Source organism: Rhinoderma darwinii, chromosome 7 (assembly GCF_050947455.1).
Source record: "Rhinoderma darwinii isolate aRhiDar2 chromosome 7, aRhiDar2.hap1, whole genome shotgun sequence".
NCBI lineage: Eukaryota > Metazoa > Chordata > Amphibia > Anura > Rhinodermatidae > Rhinoderma > Rhinoderma darwinii.
In genome coordinates, this window is record NC_134693.1 from 108,113,839 (window position 1) to 108,133,756 (window position 19,918).

The following is a 19,918-nucleotide window of genomic DNA, read 5'->3' on the forward strand; positions in this document are numbered from 1 at the left end:
TTATAATGTGGTGACAGAGTCTCTTTAAGCTTTTATTTTATGTTTAAGTGTTAGACAGCTTGGATGTCCCAATCCTTGGTGCAAAATCTATATTCTGGGCCACCATCTAACGGCCAGTGACTTCATATGCTGCTTTATCTAGCATTAACTGCATAATAAAATATATTTCTTTGAATAGTGAGATGATTTTGTCTAAATTGATTACTCATTGTACCACCTTCAGAAAATTCTGCTTCCTCATGTGGATGGATAAACTGTGGACTACCCCTAAAGCTGCACCACTGGCAAACATGCCCTACAAAAATACATCATTCAGATCCCTTTATAATATCAAAAAGAATCACATTTTGGGTGCCTGTCAGCATTTCTCCATTCAACTAGTTAGTGTTAAGGCCCCATGCACATGACCGTGCCCGTAATCACAGCCCGTGATTACGGGCACGGCTGGCCGCTGACAGCCACCCACTTTTGAGGGCCATGCTGCCATATAAAGTATGGGAGCACGGTCCGTAAAAAGTAAAAAATAGGACGTGTCCTATCTTTTGCGGAGCCTTTGTACGACACAGACACCTTCCCGTAAATATACGAGGTGTCAGTCGACCATAGAAATGAATGGGTCCGTAATTATGGACGAAATCCACGGTTGTGTGCATGGGGCGTTACATAGTGTTTTTAAGTAGTTCTTGGTTTATAAAAGACGGCTGGACCATTGTACTGATCAAGCGCTTTTTACATTTTGTGTCCCCCTTATTTCCTCATAGATTGTAAGCTCTTGTGAGCAGGGTCCTCACTCCTCTTGTTTAATATTATTATTACTACTAAGTACAACATATTTCATAACCTGGTATTTACAGCATGATCCAATGGTGTAACCTACTGTTCAACAAGGCTGAAGTTTTGTATTGTAATGCTATGCCACATATGTAGAAATAAGACATGTAAGATAAGGGGGGCAGATACTATTCTGGATTCTCTGTCCTTAATCCTATTGAAGATCACAAGTTTGCCTCTCCGCAGCCCTAAAAAGCTGAAACAGAGAACAATAGATTGTATTCAATTCCACAGAATATATATTGTTATCATACGTATGTGCAGTCCTCGAATCATGAGTGAAATGTGCTCGGCAGGGCTGCTATCAGGGATAAATATACAAAATTGCAGTAAGACCAGAGTGTAGTGACAAAGACATTTAATTTAAAATAATGGCAGTGTGCGGTACAGCAGAACTCACAATTACAATAAAAAACAATGTACCTAACACATCACCCAGCAATGAGCATCGTTGACACTAAACCCCAAAAACACAAAATGAAAACTTAAAAATGTTGTATTTAACAACTTAATACATAACAAAAACAAACACAATCAAATTAAGCTTATTAAAAATGTTCTCATATCAAAATGGTCTTACAATGTACAGAAATGCAATAAAAAACATTGGCCTCCAGTCACTAAAAACATCAATTGTTCCACACAAAAAAATTATCTTGGTATGAAATGGAAAACAGTGGTGAGAGGTTAGACATTTTCAATGTTGTACGCCTGGCGGATGTTTAAGGTGTCCCTAAGCATGAGATCTCGGAGGCGCCACAATGCGTTGGCCATGGTTGTGTGGGCTCCTTTGCTCTTTAACCAGTGTGAAGGAAGCCGGCTCTCCTGTTCTTTGGATAAGTGGATATCTCGTCTCCGAGCTGAAAGGGAAAGCAAAAGTTGAATAAAAATCAAGTGCCACATGTCTATGGAAAAAAATTGGGTTTCCTACGCTGCTCAACCGCATTTACACTGAAACAAATCAACATATCTAAAGTGTCAATCTATAGTGCATAATATCTATCTCACATATCTATCCATCTATCTCTCATGTATCCATATAAAAAGGCAAAACTAGAAAAATGTAAAGAAATAAATTAAAAAATATTTACATGTTTATATTGTCACATTTGTAATGACCAGTAAAATAGTGTTAAAATGTTTTACACACAGTGAACATAAAAAATAAATTAAAAAAAAAAAAAAAAAAACAATGTCGGAAAGGGGGTGGGAATTCCATTAACCACCCCCTTAAAACTAAATGAATAAAAGTTAAATCAATGAGTTATATGTACCCCTAAAATGGTACAATTGAAAAATATAACTCGTCCCACAAAAAACAAGCTATGTCAACAGAAAAATAAAAAGGTAAGGCTCTCAGCATGCTTTTATTGTGCAAAAGTAGTAAAATATAAGGGGTTAACTTTAACTTATATGACTTAGGCTTTATTCAGACGAACGGGAAAAACTTCCATGCAACGTGCGTGATTTTCACGCGCGTTGCACGGACCTATATTAGTCTATGGGGCCGTGCAGAAATGTCCGTGATTTTTACTCAGCATGAGTCCGCTGAAAAAAAGTCACGACATGTCCGTTCTTTGGGCGTTTTGCGCGAATCACGCACCCATTGAAGTCAATGGGTGCGTGAAAACCACGCATGTCGCACGGAAGCACTTCCGTGGGACAAGCGTGATTCGCGCAACAGCTGTCAAAACATCCAAATGGAGTGTCATAATGATGGCGGCTGCGCGCAGCCCCACGGAGCTGTTAAGTGGTTTTTGCGTGCGCAAAAATGCCACGCTCGTGTGAGTGAGGCCTTAGTGATAGGTTCTCTTTAATTAAGGCGTAAACTGTACCAATAAAAAAAATTACAGCTTTTTCTGCAAAGAAAACAAGCCCTCATAAGGCTATGTAGAGTGAAAAAAAAAGTTATACAAATTTTTTTATTTTTATTAAATCAATGTATTTTGAATCACTTTTCTTAATAACTTTTCTAAACATTTTTTTTACTTCTTAGGATACAGCTTCTATGCCTTCTGTATACGTAGACGCTGTATCGTTCTCGGTGACGAATCCGTCAGTTCAGCTGAACTAATGGCTAAACTGAGAGTGGGTCCTGCGTGTCTCTGACACACAGGATCCAGCTAATATCGATCACATCTAAGTTACGCTAGCATACATTACTCGAGTTCTGGGCCGTCTCTATGGTGCCCCTTTGACTGGCGATCAAATGTTATAAGGAGGCTCGCTCCCTTGTGCAGTGCTGCAATTATGTCTGAGATTGACTGCTGGGTTTGGAGTATTGTGTCTTACGGCTGCACTCCCACCACTGATCTTGCGGATACGCTAGCAGTACCTACGAGATTGTCTTGACGAAAATGTACATCGTGGTATGGCTCCTGACAGCCGCCCAAGACGTACATTTTTATCAGGGGTTGGAAAGGTGTTAAATAAAATATTCACCCATATGAACATAATGGATCTTGGTTGCACATCTCACCTGATAATGTCTGGTCCCATTTGCTTATGCAATTAGATTCTGCTGTTAAACCTTCAATATATTTCAAGTAGGCTTCAGAATGGAGTAACCTTTGAGTCCTGGGAGGGGGTGCAACAAATATTGGGGTTGAAGGCTGTTGCATGACAGGCTGATTACCTTGAACCTGACCTGGGTAAGGTGGTGGTGCCTGCTGGCCTGCTGCGACTAGAAGACCCATCTATAAAATCAAGAAAAAAAATTGGTAGTTGGTTTTGGTTAAAATGTCTAATATCTAAGTATTACTTTAGAGATTACATATATTAGTTAAGGCCTTGCATTGTATTGTAGTGTGCCAACTGCATGTTAAAGGCCATGTACACCTTTGTCCCAATGCATTAAAAATAAAAAAGCAGAACTTTGCTTTAGGTGTAGATTACAAATTTTCTATTGTTTTGTGTCTGCAGCTCTATGAAGACCTATGCGTCTCCATGGTAACAGACAACAAGCAAACCCTGTGTAGTCTGATTCTGCAGTCATACTCTCTTCCATCTTTCCGCTCCTTCTTGATGACCTAACGAATGTATGTTAGTATAAAATTGGGAACATATGAAAGGGAGTATGACTGCAGGATCAGACTATTGGGACAATAAAAAAAATTTGGTTGTGAAGGCGTACATAGCCTTAAATGCAGTTATGTTTTTTTGTTCAAAAACTGTTCCCACAAGAACTAATAGATACAAGGAATATATCATGTATATGTATATATCCTCTCCAGACAGAGAAACCAGAATAGATTCATGCCTCGGACGTGGACAAGCTAGTGGTGCAATAAATAACAACAGCTCATTATATAATATATCTGATAAAAAGACCACCGTAAGAGAATTACCTCTCAATACCAGTCACAAGACTGATCCTGAGTAAAGCTCCCCATAGATATTAGACCAGTGGTCTCCAACCTGCGACTCTCCAGAGTTTGCATTACTACAGTTCTAGGGTTGCGGCAGCAGGAGAGCCACAGGTCAGAGAACGCTGTGTTCCATAATTAACAGTGGAAACGAGAGCTTTCGACTAAATATGCCATTTTTTGTTATTCATTTGTCACCAATATAGACCATAGACCGAAAATATGTTGGAATGTTTATTAGCGGTGTTGACTTTTTAAGAGACTACAGAGGATGTTTTTCACCTGCCTCTAGGGAGGTTTTTTTTTTTATACTCCATTTTCAGAATACCGATTGGTCATACATCAGATGGCAGACTTCCAATGTTTTTAGTCCACTTATTAGGAGTGGTTTTATCACGATAGTCCATCATGAAGCTAGACTTACCTGCTGATTGTAAGGGTTATTTCCAGCTGCAGGGGATCCTACCAGGGAAGTCACACCTTGCGCCATCACTCCTATAATTGGAATAAATATACAGAGAATTAAACATTAACCCTATACTCCCATAGTCTAAGTTCGTTGTGCTTTGCATGCTAAATTAAAAGAGGCTTTAAAATATTTTTAAGGTTGAGATTAGAAGCAGCTTTAAGACATTTAGATGTTGGTTCAGTGTCCAACAAGAGCGACCATTCATTGTGGACATTCTGCTCTTTATGCTTGCTATACAGGAACTGTCATGAGACAAACTTCTATCTATAGAGCTATAGCTGCTGGTGCCAACTTGTAGATAGAATACTCAGACTTTTGGCGCCCTGTATGCAGTGTTTCAGGTGCAGCGTACCAAAACACAAAACATATTTTCTCCTTAAATATCACCAAAATATCTAGGTTGTATATGGATATGTACTCTTTAAAATACACAAAAGGTGAAACAGAAATAAAAGCAGATAAACAATTACAATTCACTTGCTGTAACATTCACAAAACACCTGAAGAGGCCAAATTTGACAGGAACCCGGCCATTAAACAGGTTGCCTCATAAAGACCCTAATATGTGAGCCAGAACAGAGAGCCGCTAAGAATGGCTCCCACTGAGGCGGACCCGTCCTGTCCATCTAATACATGGTCAGCCACGTACATTCCCTGACGCAGCTGTCAGACGTGGGATTGTCTTCATGAAACAACTCCTTTGACCTCTCTGGGTTGTTGATATGGACTGCTTCCTGCAGTCTGTAATATTTATTCACCAGCTCTGTCGGAGAACAGCCAAGAGATCCTGATAATCCCGTGCTGCTTTTACAAGTCCCTGAATGTTTTGCTGACAATTTGTATGTATAGCAAAAATACCTGCTGTGAAATTTGGGGACCAAGTTCCTTCTCCTCCTTCCTCAGCGCAGGTATAAAGACTGACCCGCAGAAGCCACTTGTGCATATAACATGATACTACTGGACCCTTGCACTATACTGACCACCTCACTTGAACCAAATTATTATATATTTTCTATAGATTAAATAGGTCATAAGACAAGCATCTAGGATTTTTTGTACTTTATTTTCTACTCTAGTGATTAATTCTGTATCTTCTGATAAGTTATACGGACATGTCAGAAGAGATCATTGGTAGGGTTTGTGTTGCGGCAACCTACGATCACCATACCCTGGAGCTTGGAGATTTCTGAGCTTTGCTCTCCATTGAAGTCACCAAACCACCACACTAAAGGGAGCCTGACAAAAGTGTCTCTATCTCCGAGCGCCACAAACTTGTTGTAATAATCACTAGTATCCCTCCCATTAAATCCTCACAGATAGTGGGGCGCAAGGACTGCCAGGATGTAAACATCCCAAACGTGGCTGCAACATGGTAAGACTTATTTCATGGTGACTATAAAAAAAATGTCTCCAAAATCATTTAGACAAGAAAACCTCTTTCACGCCTTATTACCTGGTGAACATGCTTTCAAAACAAAAGATGCTACTTATTATATAGGCTATGGCGAAATGGTGTCGTCGGCACATTGTGGTAAAAACGTGATTGTGACACGACTTCAATGTGGACAAAATTACTGGCTTGGTTTATGCAATAGTCGCTGTATAGTCCTGGCCTTCGTGTTCGGCTAAAAACAAAACTTGTCACACATAAATCTCTACTTTTCCGTTACTTGGTTAGTATAGAAGTTTACGTGCAGAATTAGTGAAAAGTCTATTCTGACAAAAACGGACGGGACTAGAGAACTTTTCGTTATATATAGCTGGGCTAACACGGCAAAACCGCAATATGTGAACACAGCCTTGAGTAGTCCTCACTTATGTCTTGTTTATGGCTAATTGTTCAGAGTTGCCAGGTTTTTGTTTGTTTGTCTTCTCTCAAAAGCTATTGACACCTTTGACATGGTAAAAAAATATTTTTACATATGTTGGTGGTTAACTGGAGTTAAAAAAGTTGCACTAACTTTCAGGCTGCAGTTTTCATTCATTTTCAGACCCCGATATACAGTTTGCAACCTGCTCCAAGTTTCAGACGTTTCTCATGTGGACTTGTCTCTCACAGTAATACCTGCTGGGTGTGAGGTCTATAGATCCAGAATGCTGCTGCATTCACTAGCTCTCATATATCAACACAGCTTCATTCCTGTACAGCTTGTATGATCTCGGAGCCTGTGTTGGCACAAGTATGGCCGCTCTGAACTTCCGGGCGATGAGAACTGAATACTGCCATGTGAAAGAAGCCTAAGGTTTCTTTCACATGGCAGTATTTTGCATCTGAATTTGTAAGCCAAAACCAGGAGCGTGGCCAAAAAATGGTGATAGTATTTTGGTCAATTTTTTGCATCAGTATTTGTAAGGTAAAACCAGGAGTGGAATACCACAAACAAAAAGTATAATGGAAAGATTTAAACTGCCGTGTAAAAGTGCCCTAAGACTGTATTTAGACACGAGCGTTGTAAAACAGGTCTGCGTTTTATCCGGGAAAAATGTACGATTTTACATCGGAGTTGAATCTATATTGTGTCAGAGTGTGTTTCATTTGTTAGTTTTTCACATCCGTGTAGCATCAGTGATCATCAGTCTATTCACGACAATTTTCAGAATCTCTTAGCAACCCCTCCATGAAAAATGGACCACACTCGGATGACATCTGTGGTTTGTCCAAATGTTTTCATGGACCCATTGACTTGAATGGGCTAATCTAGCGCGAGAATCTGACCAAACTAATGTAAGCTGCGATTTTCTCTGCATGAACCATGTGGAAAATCGGACTTGTGAATTGGCCCACTTACTTTAATGCGTCAGTGCTCAGTCCGTGTGATATCTGTTCTACACTCGGACAGCACACGGATTTGGATAATGTTCCTCCGAATAGGCCCTTATACATGCTGGATGGGAGGTCTGTGTCCAGGATGTTGCTGTGTCCAGGATGTTGCTGCCTGCACAAGCTCTCATCTATCAGCACTTCACTCCTGTACGGATTTCTTTCTACAAGTGATTCCCCCACTGCTCTCCTCCCTATCTACACTCTGATACTAAAAGCCAGTGTGATATGTCCTAACACAGAAAAGGAAGAGAGCAGATTACGCCAGCCTGTTAGTGGCAGTGGACTGACGGACCTGAGTTAGAAGCAGCAGCACTGTCAGTTATTTAAAGGAGCTGCACAAACTGAATAAGAGCTAAACGCTATTTAAAAAGTTGCTTCACTTTGCATTTAGGAAGCACATAAATAGAAAAAAAATAATAATATTATATATACACACACACACACACACACACACACACACACACACACACACACACACATTAGTGCAAAAAGTGTCCATTTCCGTTGATGCGAGCATAGATTTGCTCAGAAAACGTTTCCTCTATTTCAAAAAACATGTTTGGATTTTATAAGTGGAACACCATGTATAGCATAGCTTCTCAACATGTGGAACATGTTTCTAGGGCGACTATGTCACGGGGTTGCTGTGCTCTGTTACACAGCTGACTTTTACAGGCAGAGTTTGGGGGGGGGGGAGGCGAGCTAGACGGGTGCTGCCAATCCAGTGTCACCGGAAGGTAGATTTATTTCAAGCAGTGCGTTTCGGGATGATACTCACCCCCTTGTCAGGCTTTTATCGTAGTAACACCACTTATGATTTCTGCCTGGTACACAAAGTTGTCATGGAGACCTTTTGTGGATTCGAATGACCAAAAACATCAAGATCTACATCCTAACTATCTTGAGCAATGACCAGCTAGACTAAATTAAGATTTTTGAACAGATATGGGTACAAAAATAGTTTTTTCCCCAAAAAAAATTGTGTAGAATATTAACCAGATGAGAACCATATAAGAAACAAAAATGAAATAAAATAGCCTTATTAGTTTAATCTAATCTAACTGATAAAGGTCTAGCAGTTATACACAAGAGGCGAGAGGTGGAATGAGGTGAGTGAATGAGGTTATTACATTCTTACCCTGGAGTGAGATGCCTGGAATGCCTGGTATACCTGGTGGAAGGAGGTGGGGAAGTGGAACCACCCCATGAAGATGAGGCTGCATGCTGCCCATGCTAATAATACCATCAATTGAGCCCTGCATGGGTGGCAGGCCAGGCGGATAGCCCCCTATCATGCCTTGAAGAACAAACATGCATCAATAACATGCAATATAATGGATTAATACAAACATGCACTACCATGAATAAATGACGTTAGTTTTGTGATATTAATATTGTAAACATACAAAAATGAGTTAGCAATTTGACAAAAAACAAAACCGGTCACGTTAATAGCTACATCATGAAAGGAAGAAAATTATTTAACATGTAAACCATGCTGAGAATGTTTCTGTGTAGGAACCAATGATTATTCATTGATATAATAAGCGGGATGAAATGATGAGGTTAAAAGCGAAGACTCCAAAACCCACCAAATTCTTTTGTGACCCGACCATTCGTTCACTTTCTACAGAACGGTCTTCAGGGAGGTTTTATCTATTTAAAGTTCATGAGGTTAAGACCAAAATGCAAAAAAAAAAACATTTCCACGGAGCCAATGCTCTGCAGGCTGCGTCCGCTACCAGAAATATATGAAATGCATTAAACTGGTCATGTACAAATTGTGACTTTATAATCCCTTAAATACAAAAACAAAAAAAAAACTAAAACTTTGTACTCCATAGAAGACATCCCTGGATGGGGTTTTTCATCCTTCTTGCTAAAAATAAGCACACAGATTTTACAGATATGACTTTAGATAGCCATAGTGGCCTGTTTTTACGTTCCAAAGACGACAACCAGGCCACGTAGTTATAGCGGAGAAGTGCGGTCAATGCTTGGGATATTTTTCTAAGGCTGTTTTCACACTGCCATAATGTGGGCACATTTTAATGTCCATATTACAGTCTCAGAACCTGGACCTCCTTTCTGGGGGTCTACTGAACAGGACTGGTATCAATAAATGATCCTATGATAGGTTCTTGTTGAACTATGGGAGGTCCCATGTTACAGCTGTGTGAACGCGGCCTAAATGTTGGCAAGTCTCATTGGAATAATTATTACTTTCCTCATTCTGTACTTTACGGTTTGAGGCCAGAAGATGCCTTCTCCATCCGACTGTCAATGCTTACCCCTCCATATAAAACACAGCTAAACTAAATGCTGCTTAACATTCATTCTACTGATGTATGTCACAGAGAGGTAGAGCAGACATTTTTTTCCCCCTATCTCATAATTTTTCCAGATATAGCGCCTTTCTTGTCCATGGACTGTGCCGGGTATTGAAGCTTGGCCCGATTCAAGTGAATGAGGCTCAGCTGCAATACCAGACACAGCCGTGGATACAAGTGGTGGGGTTTCTGGAAAAAGAAGCAGAATTTCTCTAATTTGAGGCGCCTCCTATGATTTGTCTCAACAGTTCGTAGACTGAGCCCTCATTGTAGATCTTTTCAGGAAAGGCTGCAGTTCTTAGGATTCCTTTACATGCTTCAATAAAGCGCACAATTAGACAAATTCTTGCTCTCGCAACTGTTTGCTACTGGTTTTGGGAAAAAGAAAAATTCAACTAAGTTTTTACATGTGGCGATTGCTTACAATGAAATTTTAGTCACATGGTACAAAAGGTGGTCCACCAAAGTTTAGATGGGTGGTTGGCCCGTGATTACGGCACAGATGGCTGTGGAGTGCCATCTGCGGGCCACCCGCAATCACTGACCTTGCACACAGAAGACGTGCATTTATTTCAATGGGGCCGGAGCACAATATGACTGGTCATGAGTTTTTGCGGTCCACAATTGCGTCCCCCACACGGTCCCGCCATGGGCCCGCAATTCATGCGCATTTTTGCGGATGAATTGCGGTTGCAAATACACGTTCGTGTGCATGAGGCCTTACGATAATTTTTTTTACCATACATTAAGATCTGCAATCGCGATTTCAACAAACCAAAATGGTTGCCTAAGAGTATTTAAATGTTGAGATAATTGAAATAGACGCTGGAAAGACATAGAGTCACACACATTATCTAAGTGTGTAAAAGGCACCTTAGGTGTGTAATGAAACCCATAACTGCTGACTGAATATCCACAAAAAAAGCGCTAAGAAATTACAATTTAAATGTAACCAGGTAAACCCATTATGTATTTCAGTCTTAAAGTTGGTTAGAACTTTTAATCATTAAGTCAATTCATTCTAGCAATAAAAAGAAAATGTAATATCAGTAGATAATCGATGCAGCGCATGAATATGGGCTTCCTGCTGTGATGTAAGGGTCTTTGTGTTTACCACTGATGGTCAAGTAAGTTTACCTAATTCCATCTGATAATATATGTCAGAAAATGTAATCATAAGATAGAAGTAGTCATTGCCTAAACAGGAGCTTACAGTGCAAAACAAGAGCGGATACGTTCTAGGCCATCAATTCACAAGGGGGCGACAACACAAATTTTTCACACCTTAGGCCTCATGCACACGTCAGTATTGTGCTTCAGTATTTGGAAGCCAAAACCAGTATTGGAACATAAACAGAGAAAACCTATAATGGAAAGATTTGCACCTCTTCCGTGTTTTGAACCCGCTCCTGGTTTTGGCTTCCAAATACGGACGCGTGCATGAGGCCTTAAACGTGGTATAACAGTAATAGACATTTATGGCATATCCACAGGATATGCCATAAATGTCTAATAGCAGGTCCCAGCTCTAGGACCCACAAGACCCCCGTGTCTCCTGGTGAGGCAACCGCCGGGAGCAGACGGGTACTGGTGAAGGGAGGGAGCTGCTCGGCATTCTATATCTCTCATAGAACAGAATGTGTGCATGTGCAGCGCCCCCTTCACCATTTCCTGCCAGTGGCCGCCTCACCAGGAAAAATGGGTGACCCCCGTTCTTGATATAGGTGTGGTTCCAAGAGCTGGGACCCGCATCTCTCAGACATTTATGCCATATCTTATGGATATGCCAAAAATGTCTATGTTGTGAATACCCCTTTAATGATGTCTAGTTTTTAATGAATCAACATTCAGTGTAAAGAAAGTCATGTAATGCACGATCATAGATAGTCTACCTGAGGCTGGTGTCATCTGCTGGTTAAGCATTCCCATTGGTGTTGGTGGAGGTACAACGCCCATAAGAGCTCCCACAGGAGTACCAGCTCGCGGAGAAGCGTTCTGCTGCTGCTGTTGCTGCTGCGCTGCGCGCTCCCTTTCTTGCTGCTCTGCTACTTTGGCAGCACGTTCTGTTAAAAAAAATATATTCAGTGAAGACCTGTCTCTCAAATCTGGAGCCAGAATGGTCCACCTAAGAATCTTTATCATTTTAATGAACCAACATATATTGTCTAAAAATGAAACGGAAATAAAACAGAAAACATAGGTTTAACAACGCACATAATATGGATGCCTAATATAAGAGCCCTTATAACACCAAACCAGAGATACAATTAAAGTTGGATATAAATGGCCCAATTTGACAATTGGGTGAGAACTGTGTTTCCGAGCTGGGGAAATCAAGTGTTTATTTCTATCACCCAAAGAAACCCAATTCTCACCTGTAAAACCGGGCAACCTATGTGCCTCACCGTATTATTGCACCTCTGGTTTGGTGGTACAAAAGTATGTATTTTAGGCATTTGTATACACAAACTGAAAATCAATCCAGCTTGTAGTACCAGTGATACTAAGCTAGTAAAAGAAGTGGGGAAGTCAGATTCCCAGCTCTTGCCTCATGACCCCGATAATTATGTCTGCAAAACACAGAATACAGTCTGCTATGCTAACAAACCGCAAGGAAGTAGTGGAGAATTTAATTTGTCAGCATCTAGTATGCGCTAGTAAGCTGGCGCAATTAAGGTAATTGATGTATATCAGAAAATTGCTGTTTCCCATTACAAGCTTTTGTATCTATAAATTGGAATTATGCTTTAAAGGGTAACTTTAAAAAAAAACTTTTGACATGTCAGAAGTTTTGACTGGGGGTTTCGAGCCCAGAGACCCGCACCGAACACTAAATTGAAGCGGCAGCAGCACTTGGGCGAGCGCTGTGCTGCTTCATTGCAGATAGTCTTTCCTCGGAAAACCGAGCCAGCAGTGTATGGACTCGTAGACTTTTTATTGAGCCCATACACAGCTCAGAGGAACGCAGTCAGTTTAAAAGCGAAGTGGCACAATGCTTACCCGAGCGCATCTGGCACTTCGTTTTAATCGATCGGTGAGGGTCTCGGTGCTCGGATCCCCACCGATCAAAACTTGTGACATGGCAAAAGATTTTTTTAAAAGTTTAGTTACACTTTAAAGAGATACCTAAACTACCAAATTATATGACTAAACAAGTTGAAGGAGTTCAAGCTTCTTCCTCCCTTCTTGTGTTGATTGTAAGCAATACGATGGCGGTCTACTGACAGCTTCTTAATGGAGGAGAAGTTAAAGTCATATTTGTATTTTACCTTCATAATCCGCTTTCTTTGTTGCCTCAAGATTCCTCCATTCTGTTCCTACCAATCTGCTAAGTTCACCAAAAGAGTAGTCTGGATGCTGAGCTTTTATAACTGCCCTCATTTCACTACTGAAAAGGATGTAACCGCTCATGTTAATCTTTCTCTTCCCTCCTTCTTTCTTAGTGCTGTTCTTGCCAGACTTAGGTGTTGACTAGAATGGAGAAAATGTTAGACATTTCTTTCAGTTGTTCTAAAAAGGAACACTGCTCTTTAAATATATATAAAAAATTATTTTAAAATTACTGAAACCCAGTGGAAAAGCCAATTTATTAATTTTTTGGGTGGCTGTTGCCGACACCAGGCAGTCTTATGCTATCCGTGGTTAGAGTGTGGACAGTTTCGGTATGGTTCTATGTTAGATGAAATCTAGGAAATGGAAACACATAAAAGAAAAAAAAAACAACAAGCTAGGAAGACATTCAGCAGATACGCAAGCACAGCCACGACAAAGCAGCAATACCACGCAATCCGCCCTCCCACCCCAAAGAGAAGAGATTACTATCCATCTAAATACTGGAAAATAACAGCGGGCCTGACCTTGGCTCTCATAATTTACCTTTCCGGTGTCTAAAAACTGTTTGGGTAATTTGCTGTCCACTGTCTCCCCTGGTTCGCCATCTTTCGTTTGTTTGTCACTGGGTGTCTCAGTGGGTGCTGCCTCTGTTAGGTTTCCCCCTTGCGTCAATGAGGAAGGGGAGGGCAGCATGACCCCCGGCCTCAGGTCGTCGGTGCATCGAGGGGAGCTTGGTTGTGCGGCGGCCTGATTTAGTGTTTTAAAACACCAATTGCAAAGGATTAACGAAAAAAAAAATTCTGCATTTGTAAGAAAGAAACTCTTCGTTCAGACAGGGAATAGCATAAGCTAGAAGACAACATATATATTCTACGTGGTATTGCTGCTTTTCTTTATTCTGTCCAAGCGGCAAAGCCTCTGCAAACCAAGACTGACTTTGCAACAAACATGGGACACCAACTTAAAATGCCATAAGATGAGCAGAAAGCACCCTGATAATGACCGCAGATCACACAGAAAATGGAAAAGCCGCTCAATGATTCTATCTGGAGCGATTTTCCCGTTGTTTTTCTACATATTATCTACCAAATCCTATTGTATAATGTACTTTTCCAGTTAATTCAATAATAAAACAAATAACAGCTCAAAACTACTTTAGGGACACTGGGGTACTTAAACAGCATATGGATGTTTTACAGGGGGGGGGGGGGTCCCCACTCATTCCCTCCCTCTATTAGCCAGAGAGAAAAACCACTAACAAGCAGCGGCACTTGCTTTGGCAAACTTGGGCCATTCAACTGAATGGACACCATGCAATATTAAAAGGGTTGTCTTTGATAAGAAAAACCCATTAATTCAATGAGGTGTCTAGAGGACATCGGGCTCAGAAGTTTATACATGCATCTGGTCTGTTGTCTGCATTTTCTTAATGCGTTAAAAGTGATCGGAAACACCACAAAATAGAGTTGGCTAGGCTGTTAAGATATTATCATGGAGATATACCCTGCATAGGATACCCCCTTTCCAACTACACACATTTTTTTGAGTTCAGCGCCCAAGGAATTATGCTACATATATGACAGGCTTGTCTATGACTCACCCGTTCTTGCTCTAGATCTTTGGGCATTTATTATAAATCATGCTAAATGTAAGAAGATTTGAAGCCCGTGGATTATAGAGGCCCACTACTACCTTAAAGGGAACCGGTCACCAGCATTTCACCTATTAAACCAGCAATACCTGGTGGTAGTGGGTGAAAAATCATTTCTTTATAACCGATAATGGTCTTCTTAGTCGGCTCTATGGCTTTAGTATTCAGTTTTTTTTTTGTTTTCCCGCACCGTATGCTAATGACCATAAAAGAATCATATCTTCATATGAAAAGAGTCAAATCTTCATTTGAACAGAGTGATATCTTCATTCCTCAAGTCTTTCTGAGTTTACCCCGCCTCCTTACTTTTGATTGACAGCTCCTCGCCTTCCCCCAGCACACAAAATCCCGCACTTGTGCATTGATGTCCTCTTCTGGGGTGTGCGCACAAAGGGACACCGGATTATTACGATAAAAAGCGCAAAATGTTTGCAGACCGTTATTTACAGTCGGAGGAGGAGTTTAGGAGAGGGGATAACAGCAATGAACTTTTTATAGCAGCGGCCAGTGAGGGATAAGTAAAGTTCAATAGGTGAAATGCTGGTGACGGGTTCCCTTTAATCCTTTACTCCCCTCTAACCACTGGCCCCCTCCACTAGCACAATGAAGACCAGCCTTTCGCCCTCTTTTTATAAATTCTTTTACTTCTCTAGTTTCTCTTTTTTCTTCTTCGCTTTTTTCCTATGAGAAAGGTCAAGTCATATTTTCTGTGAATTTAGCACATCATTCTACCTAATTGTTGCAGTTACTTTTATAATATTTCTTAACATGTTATAATCTTTTAGTTTTTAGACCAAGCATGTGCATATGTGAAATTAATAATTGCATTTTTTCCAATTTTATTTTTTTCTTGGTTGAACTTAAAAATTAAATAAAAATGTATTGAAACAAAAATATTGTTGGCTGATATTATTGGCATACACGGACATCTCACAGAAGCAAAACACGTTATTATAAAGGTAGTAAGTAGCACATAAACAAAAAAATTAAGAAAAAATTCTCACACTAAAATGGTTCCTTTAGTCAAGGGGCACACTGTATTGAAATAATTATTTTGTGTCCTTTTTTTAATAGATTGTGCCATCTTTAAAGGGGTCCTACGTGCTTAAAAGGTAGCTTATTACATTGTAATAAATAATGACACTTTCTAACAATCTTTGTTTTTCTCTCCTGATTTGTCTAACTGCTACAGTAATGTAAACCTTAGGCCCTATTCACAAGACAGGGATTCTTGGGCGTGTGACGGCCGTGTTTTGACTGCCCGATAAACTGGTTTGGCGGTCCGGTAAAGTGGAACATGCCCTATTTTGGGCCGTTTTCCCGGCCACACGGCTCCCATAGAAGTCTATGGGGCCGTGCAAAACACGGCTGTCACTTGGATGTGATCCGACTGACAGCCGTGCTATCTGCTGCTCGCTCTCTTCTACTCCTCACAGTGCGAAGTGCATGTGAGGAAGAGGAGGAGATTTTTTTTGCTCCCTGTAGGAGCAGAATCCCTAATCCCGGCCACAGCATATGGACAGTGACTTCTCCTGGAGCGGTCCCCTACTCCTGAAGCGGAATCCCCAGCCACAACGGCCGGTCATTCCGCTCCAGAAGTCCCGGACGTCACTATATGTACAGTGACGTCAGGGACTTCTGGAGTGGAATCACGGGCCACAGTGTCGGCCGCTGTGGCCGGGGATTCCGCTTCAGAAGTAGGGGACCGCTCCAGGAGAAGTCCCTGACGTCACTGTTCACATATGGACAGTGACGTCAGAGACTTCTCCTGGAGTGGTCCCTTACAGTGGCACTACCTACAAGGGGGCTGTGTGTCACTACCTACAGTGGGGCAGTGTGTGGCATTATCTACAGAGGGCAGTGTGTGGCATTATCTACAGAGGGCAGTGTGTGGCATTATCTACAGAGGGCAGTGTGTGGCATTATCTACAGAGGGCAGTGTGAGGCATTATCTACAGAGGGCAGTGTGAGGCATTATCTACAGAGGGCAGTGTGAGGCATTATCTACAGAGGGCAGTGTGAGGCATTATCTACAGAGGGCAGTGTGAGGCATTATCTACAGAGGGCAGTGTGAGGCATTATCTACAGAGGGCAGTGTGAGGCATTATCTACAGAGGGCAGTGTGCGGCATTATCTACAGAGGGCAGTGTGCGGCATTATCTACAGAGGGCAGTGTGCGGCATTATCTACAGAGGGCAGTGTGTGGCATTATCTACAGAGGGCAGTGTGTGGCATTATCTACAGAGGGCAGTGTGTGGCAGTATCTACAGAGGGCAGTGTGTGGCAGTATCTACAGAGGCTGTGTGTGGCATTATCTACAGAGGGCAGTGTGTGGCATTATCTACAGAGGCAGTGTGTGGCATTATCTACAGAGGGCAGTGTGTGGCATTATCTACAGAGGCTGTGTGTGGCATTATCTACAGAGGGCAGTGTGTGGCAGTATCTACAGAGGCTGTGTGGGGCATTATCTACAGAGGGCAGTGTGTGGCAGTATCTACAGAGGCTGTGTGTGGCATTATCTACAGAGGGCAGTGTGTGGCATTATCTACAGAGGCAGTGTGTGGCATTATCTACAGAGGGCAGTGTGTGGCATTATCTACAGAGGGCAGTGTGTGGCATTATCTGCAGAGGCTGTGTGTGGCATTATCTACAGAGGGCAGTGTGTGGCATTATCTACAGAGGGCAGTGTGTGGCAGTATCTACAGAGGCAGTGTGTGGCAGTATCTACAGAGGCTGTGTGTGGCATTATCTACAGAGAGCTGTGTGTGGCAAAAAAAATTGACAACTGAAATTCATCCATTTTTAAAACGGACAGGGAAAAAACCTGGTGCAAAACGTTTCAAAATAGACCGTTAAAAACGGAAACAAGGCCCGGAACGGAAACGTCAAGGATGCAAAATGGATGCAGAACGGCCGAGAAAAAAAACTGACAAAAACGGGCGTTTTTATCGGCCGACACTTGGACCCTGTCGTGTGAATAGAGCCTTATGCTTACTGTGGTTTTGCCATGGTAGCATCAATAGACTGACCTGAAAAGATGTCTATGCACAGAAGAGTAAGCCCTTACTCACACTATAGGGTTTCCCGGCCGGGTAACGGCCGTTCATAAATCTGTCGTAACCCAGCTGCAGTAGGAACAATAGACCCCTAATGGGGCTATTCACACGACCGATTTTTTGACGGCCCGGGAAACCTGGCAGTCAAAAAATGGGACATGCCCTATTTTTACCCGGCCGCCCGGTTCCCATAGAAGTCTATGGGGCCGGGTAATACACGGCCATCACCGGAATGTGTCCTGAGTGATGGCCATGTATTCCGTCGCTCGTGCTCTCTCTCCTCCTCACAGTGCAGAGTGCATGTGAGGAGGAGGAGGGTCTTTCTTTGCTCCCTGTAGGAGTCGGAATCCCCAATCCCCGGCCGTGGATTGGGGATTCCGCTACAGGAGAAGTGAATGTACACTGTCCATATATATATGGCATTACCTACAGGGGGCAGGGTGGCATTACCTGCAGGGGGCAGGGTGGCATTACCTGCAGGGGGCTGGGTGGCATTACCTGCAGGGGGCTGGGTGGCATTACCTGCAGGGGGCTGGGTGGCACTACCTACAGGGGGCTGTGTGACACTACCTACAGGAGGCTGTGTGGCACTACCTACAGGAGGCTGGGTGGCACTACCTACAGGAGGCTGGGTGGCACTACCTACAGGTGGAGCTTTGGCAGTATCTACAGAGGCCAGTGTGTGTCATTATCTACAGAGGGAAGTGTGTGGTTAAAAACGGCAACACGGCCCGGAACGGATGAAAACCGGCCGGGAAAAACGGCCCAAAACGGCCGATTTTATCGGCCGACACTCGGACCCCGTCGTGTGAATGAGGCCATAGAGTCGGGGATTCCGCTTCAGAAGTGATTGACGTCGCTGTGTCCATATATGGACAGTGTAGTCACTCACTTCTCCTGTAGCGGAATCACCGGCCACGGGGTCGGGGATTCTGCTTCAGAAGTGAGTGACGTCGCTGTGTCCATATATGGACAGTGTAGTCACTCACTTCTCCTGTAGCGGAATCCCCGGCCATAGAGTCAGGGATTCCGCTTCAGAAGTGAGTGACGTCGCTGTGTCCATATATGGACAGTGTACACTCACTTCTCCTGTAGCGGAATCACCGGCCACGGGGTCGGGGATTCTGCTTCAGAAGTGAGTGACGTCGCTGTGTCCATATATGGACAGTGTAGTCACTCACTTCTCCTGTAGCGGAATCCCCGGCCATAGAGTCAGGGATTCCGCTTCAGAAGTGAGTGACGTCGCTGTGTCCATATATGGACAGTGTACACTCACTTCTCCTGTAGCGGAATCCCCAATCCCCGGCCGGGGATTGGGGATTCCGACTCCTACAGGGAGCAAAGAAAGACCCTCCTCCTCCTCACATGCACTCTGCACTGTGAGGAGAAGAGAGAGCACGAGCGACGGAATACATGGCCATCACTCGGGACACATTCCGGTGATGGCCGTGTATTACCCGGCCACATAGACTTCTATGGGAGCCGGGCGGCCGGGTAAACGGCCGAAAATAGGGCATGTCTCATTTTTTGACGGCCATTAGGGGTCTATTGTTCCTACTGCAGCCGAGTGACGGCCGATTTATGAACGGCCGTCACCCGGCCGGGAAACCTTGTCGTGTGAATAAGGGCTTACTCTGTTGATACTACCATAGCAACCCCAGAGGAAGCACAATATGTATATTAGTGCAGTAGTCGGAGGATCAGGAGAAAAAAAAACACAAAAAAAATAATATTAAAATAATAAAACACTACAATAAAAGTGTATATATTATTTTTAACTTAAAGAGGCTCTGTCACCACATTATAAGTGCCCTATCTCCTATATAAGGAGATCGGCGCTATAATGTAGGTGACAGTAATGCTTTTTATTTAGAAAAACGATCTATTGTAAACCACTTTGTGAGCGATTTTTAGCTTTATGCTAATGAGTTTCTTAATGCCCAAGTGGGCGTGTTTTTACTTTAGACCAAGTGGCCGTTGTACAGAGGAGTGTATGACGCTGACCAATCAGCGTCATACACTTCTCTCCATTCATTTACACTGCACTAGCGATATAGTT

General features: G+C 42.5%; 1 protein-coding gene across 7 annotated transcripts in view; it reads right to left on the reverse strand.

Moving 5' to 3' along the window:
• Nucleotides 1–1,172: 1,172 nt before the first annotated feature.
• PBRM1 (polybromo 1) overlaps nucleotides 1,173–19,918 on the reverse strand; it is a 97,046-nt gene continuing 78,300 nt past the window's right edge. For 2 of the 7 annotated variants that reach the window (XM_075833788.1, XM_075833787.1), the window contains exons 25-31: nucleotides 13,696–13,899; nucleotides 13,089–13,290; nucleotides 11,712–11,882; nucleotides 8,628–8,786; nucleotides 4,621–4,691; nucleotides 3,311–3,527; nucleotides 1,173–1,691 (exon numbers count right to left, since the gene is read on the reverse strand). In XM_075833788.1, the coding sequence (XP_075689903.1) occupies nucleotides 1,519–1,691; nucleotides 3,311–3,527; nucleotides 4,621–4,691; nucleotides 8,628–8,786; nucleotides 11,712–11,882; nucleotides 13,089–13,290; nucleotides 13,696–13,899 (1,197 nt within the window). In that variant the 3' untranslated portion in view covers nucleotides 1,173–1,518. The remainder of the gene's footprint in view (nucleotides 1,692–3,310; nucleotides 3,528–4,620; nucleotides 4,692–8,627; nucleotides 8,787–11,711; nucleotides 11,883–13,088; nucleotides 13,291–13,695; nucleotides 13,900–19,918) is intronic. The other 5 variants (XM_075833791.1, XM_075833790.1, XM_075833793.1 and 2 more) reach the window with 3 other exon arrangements.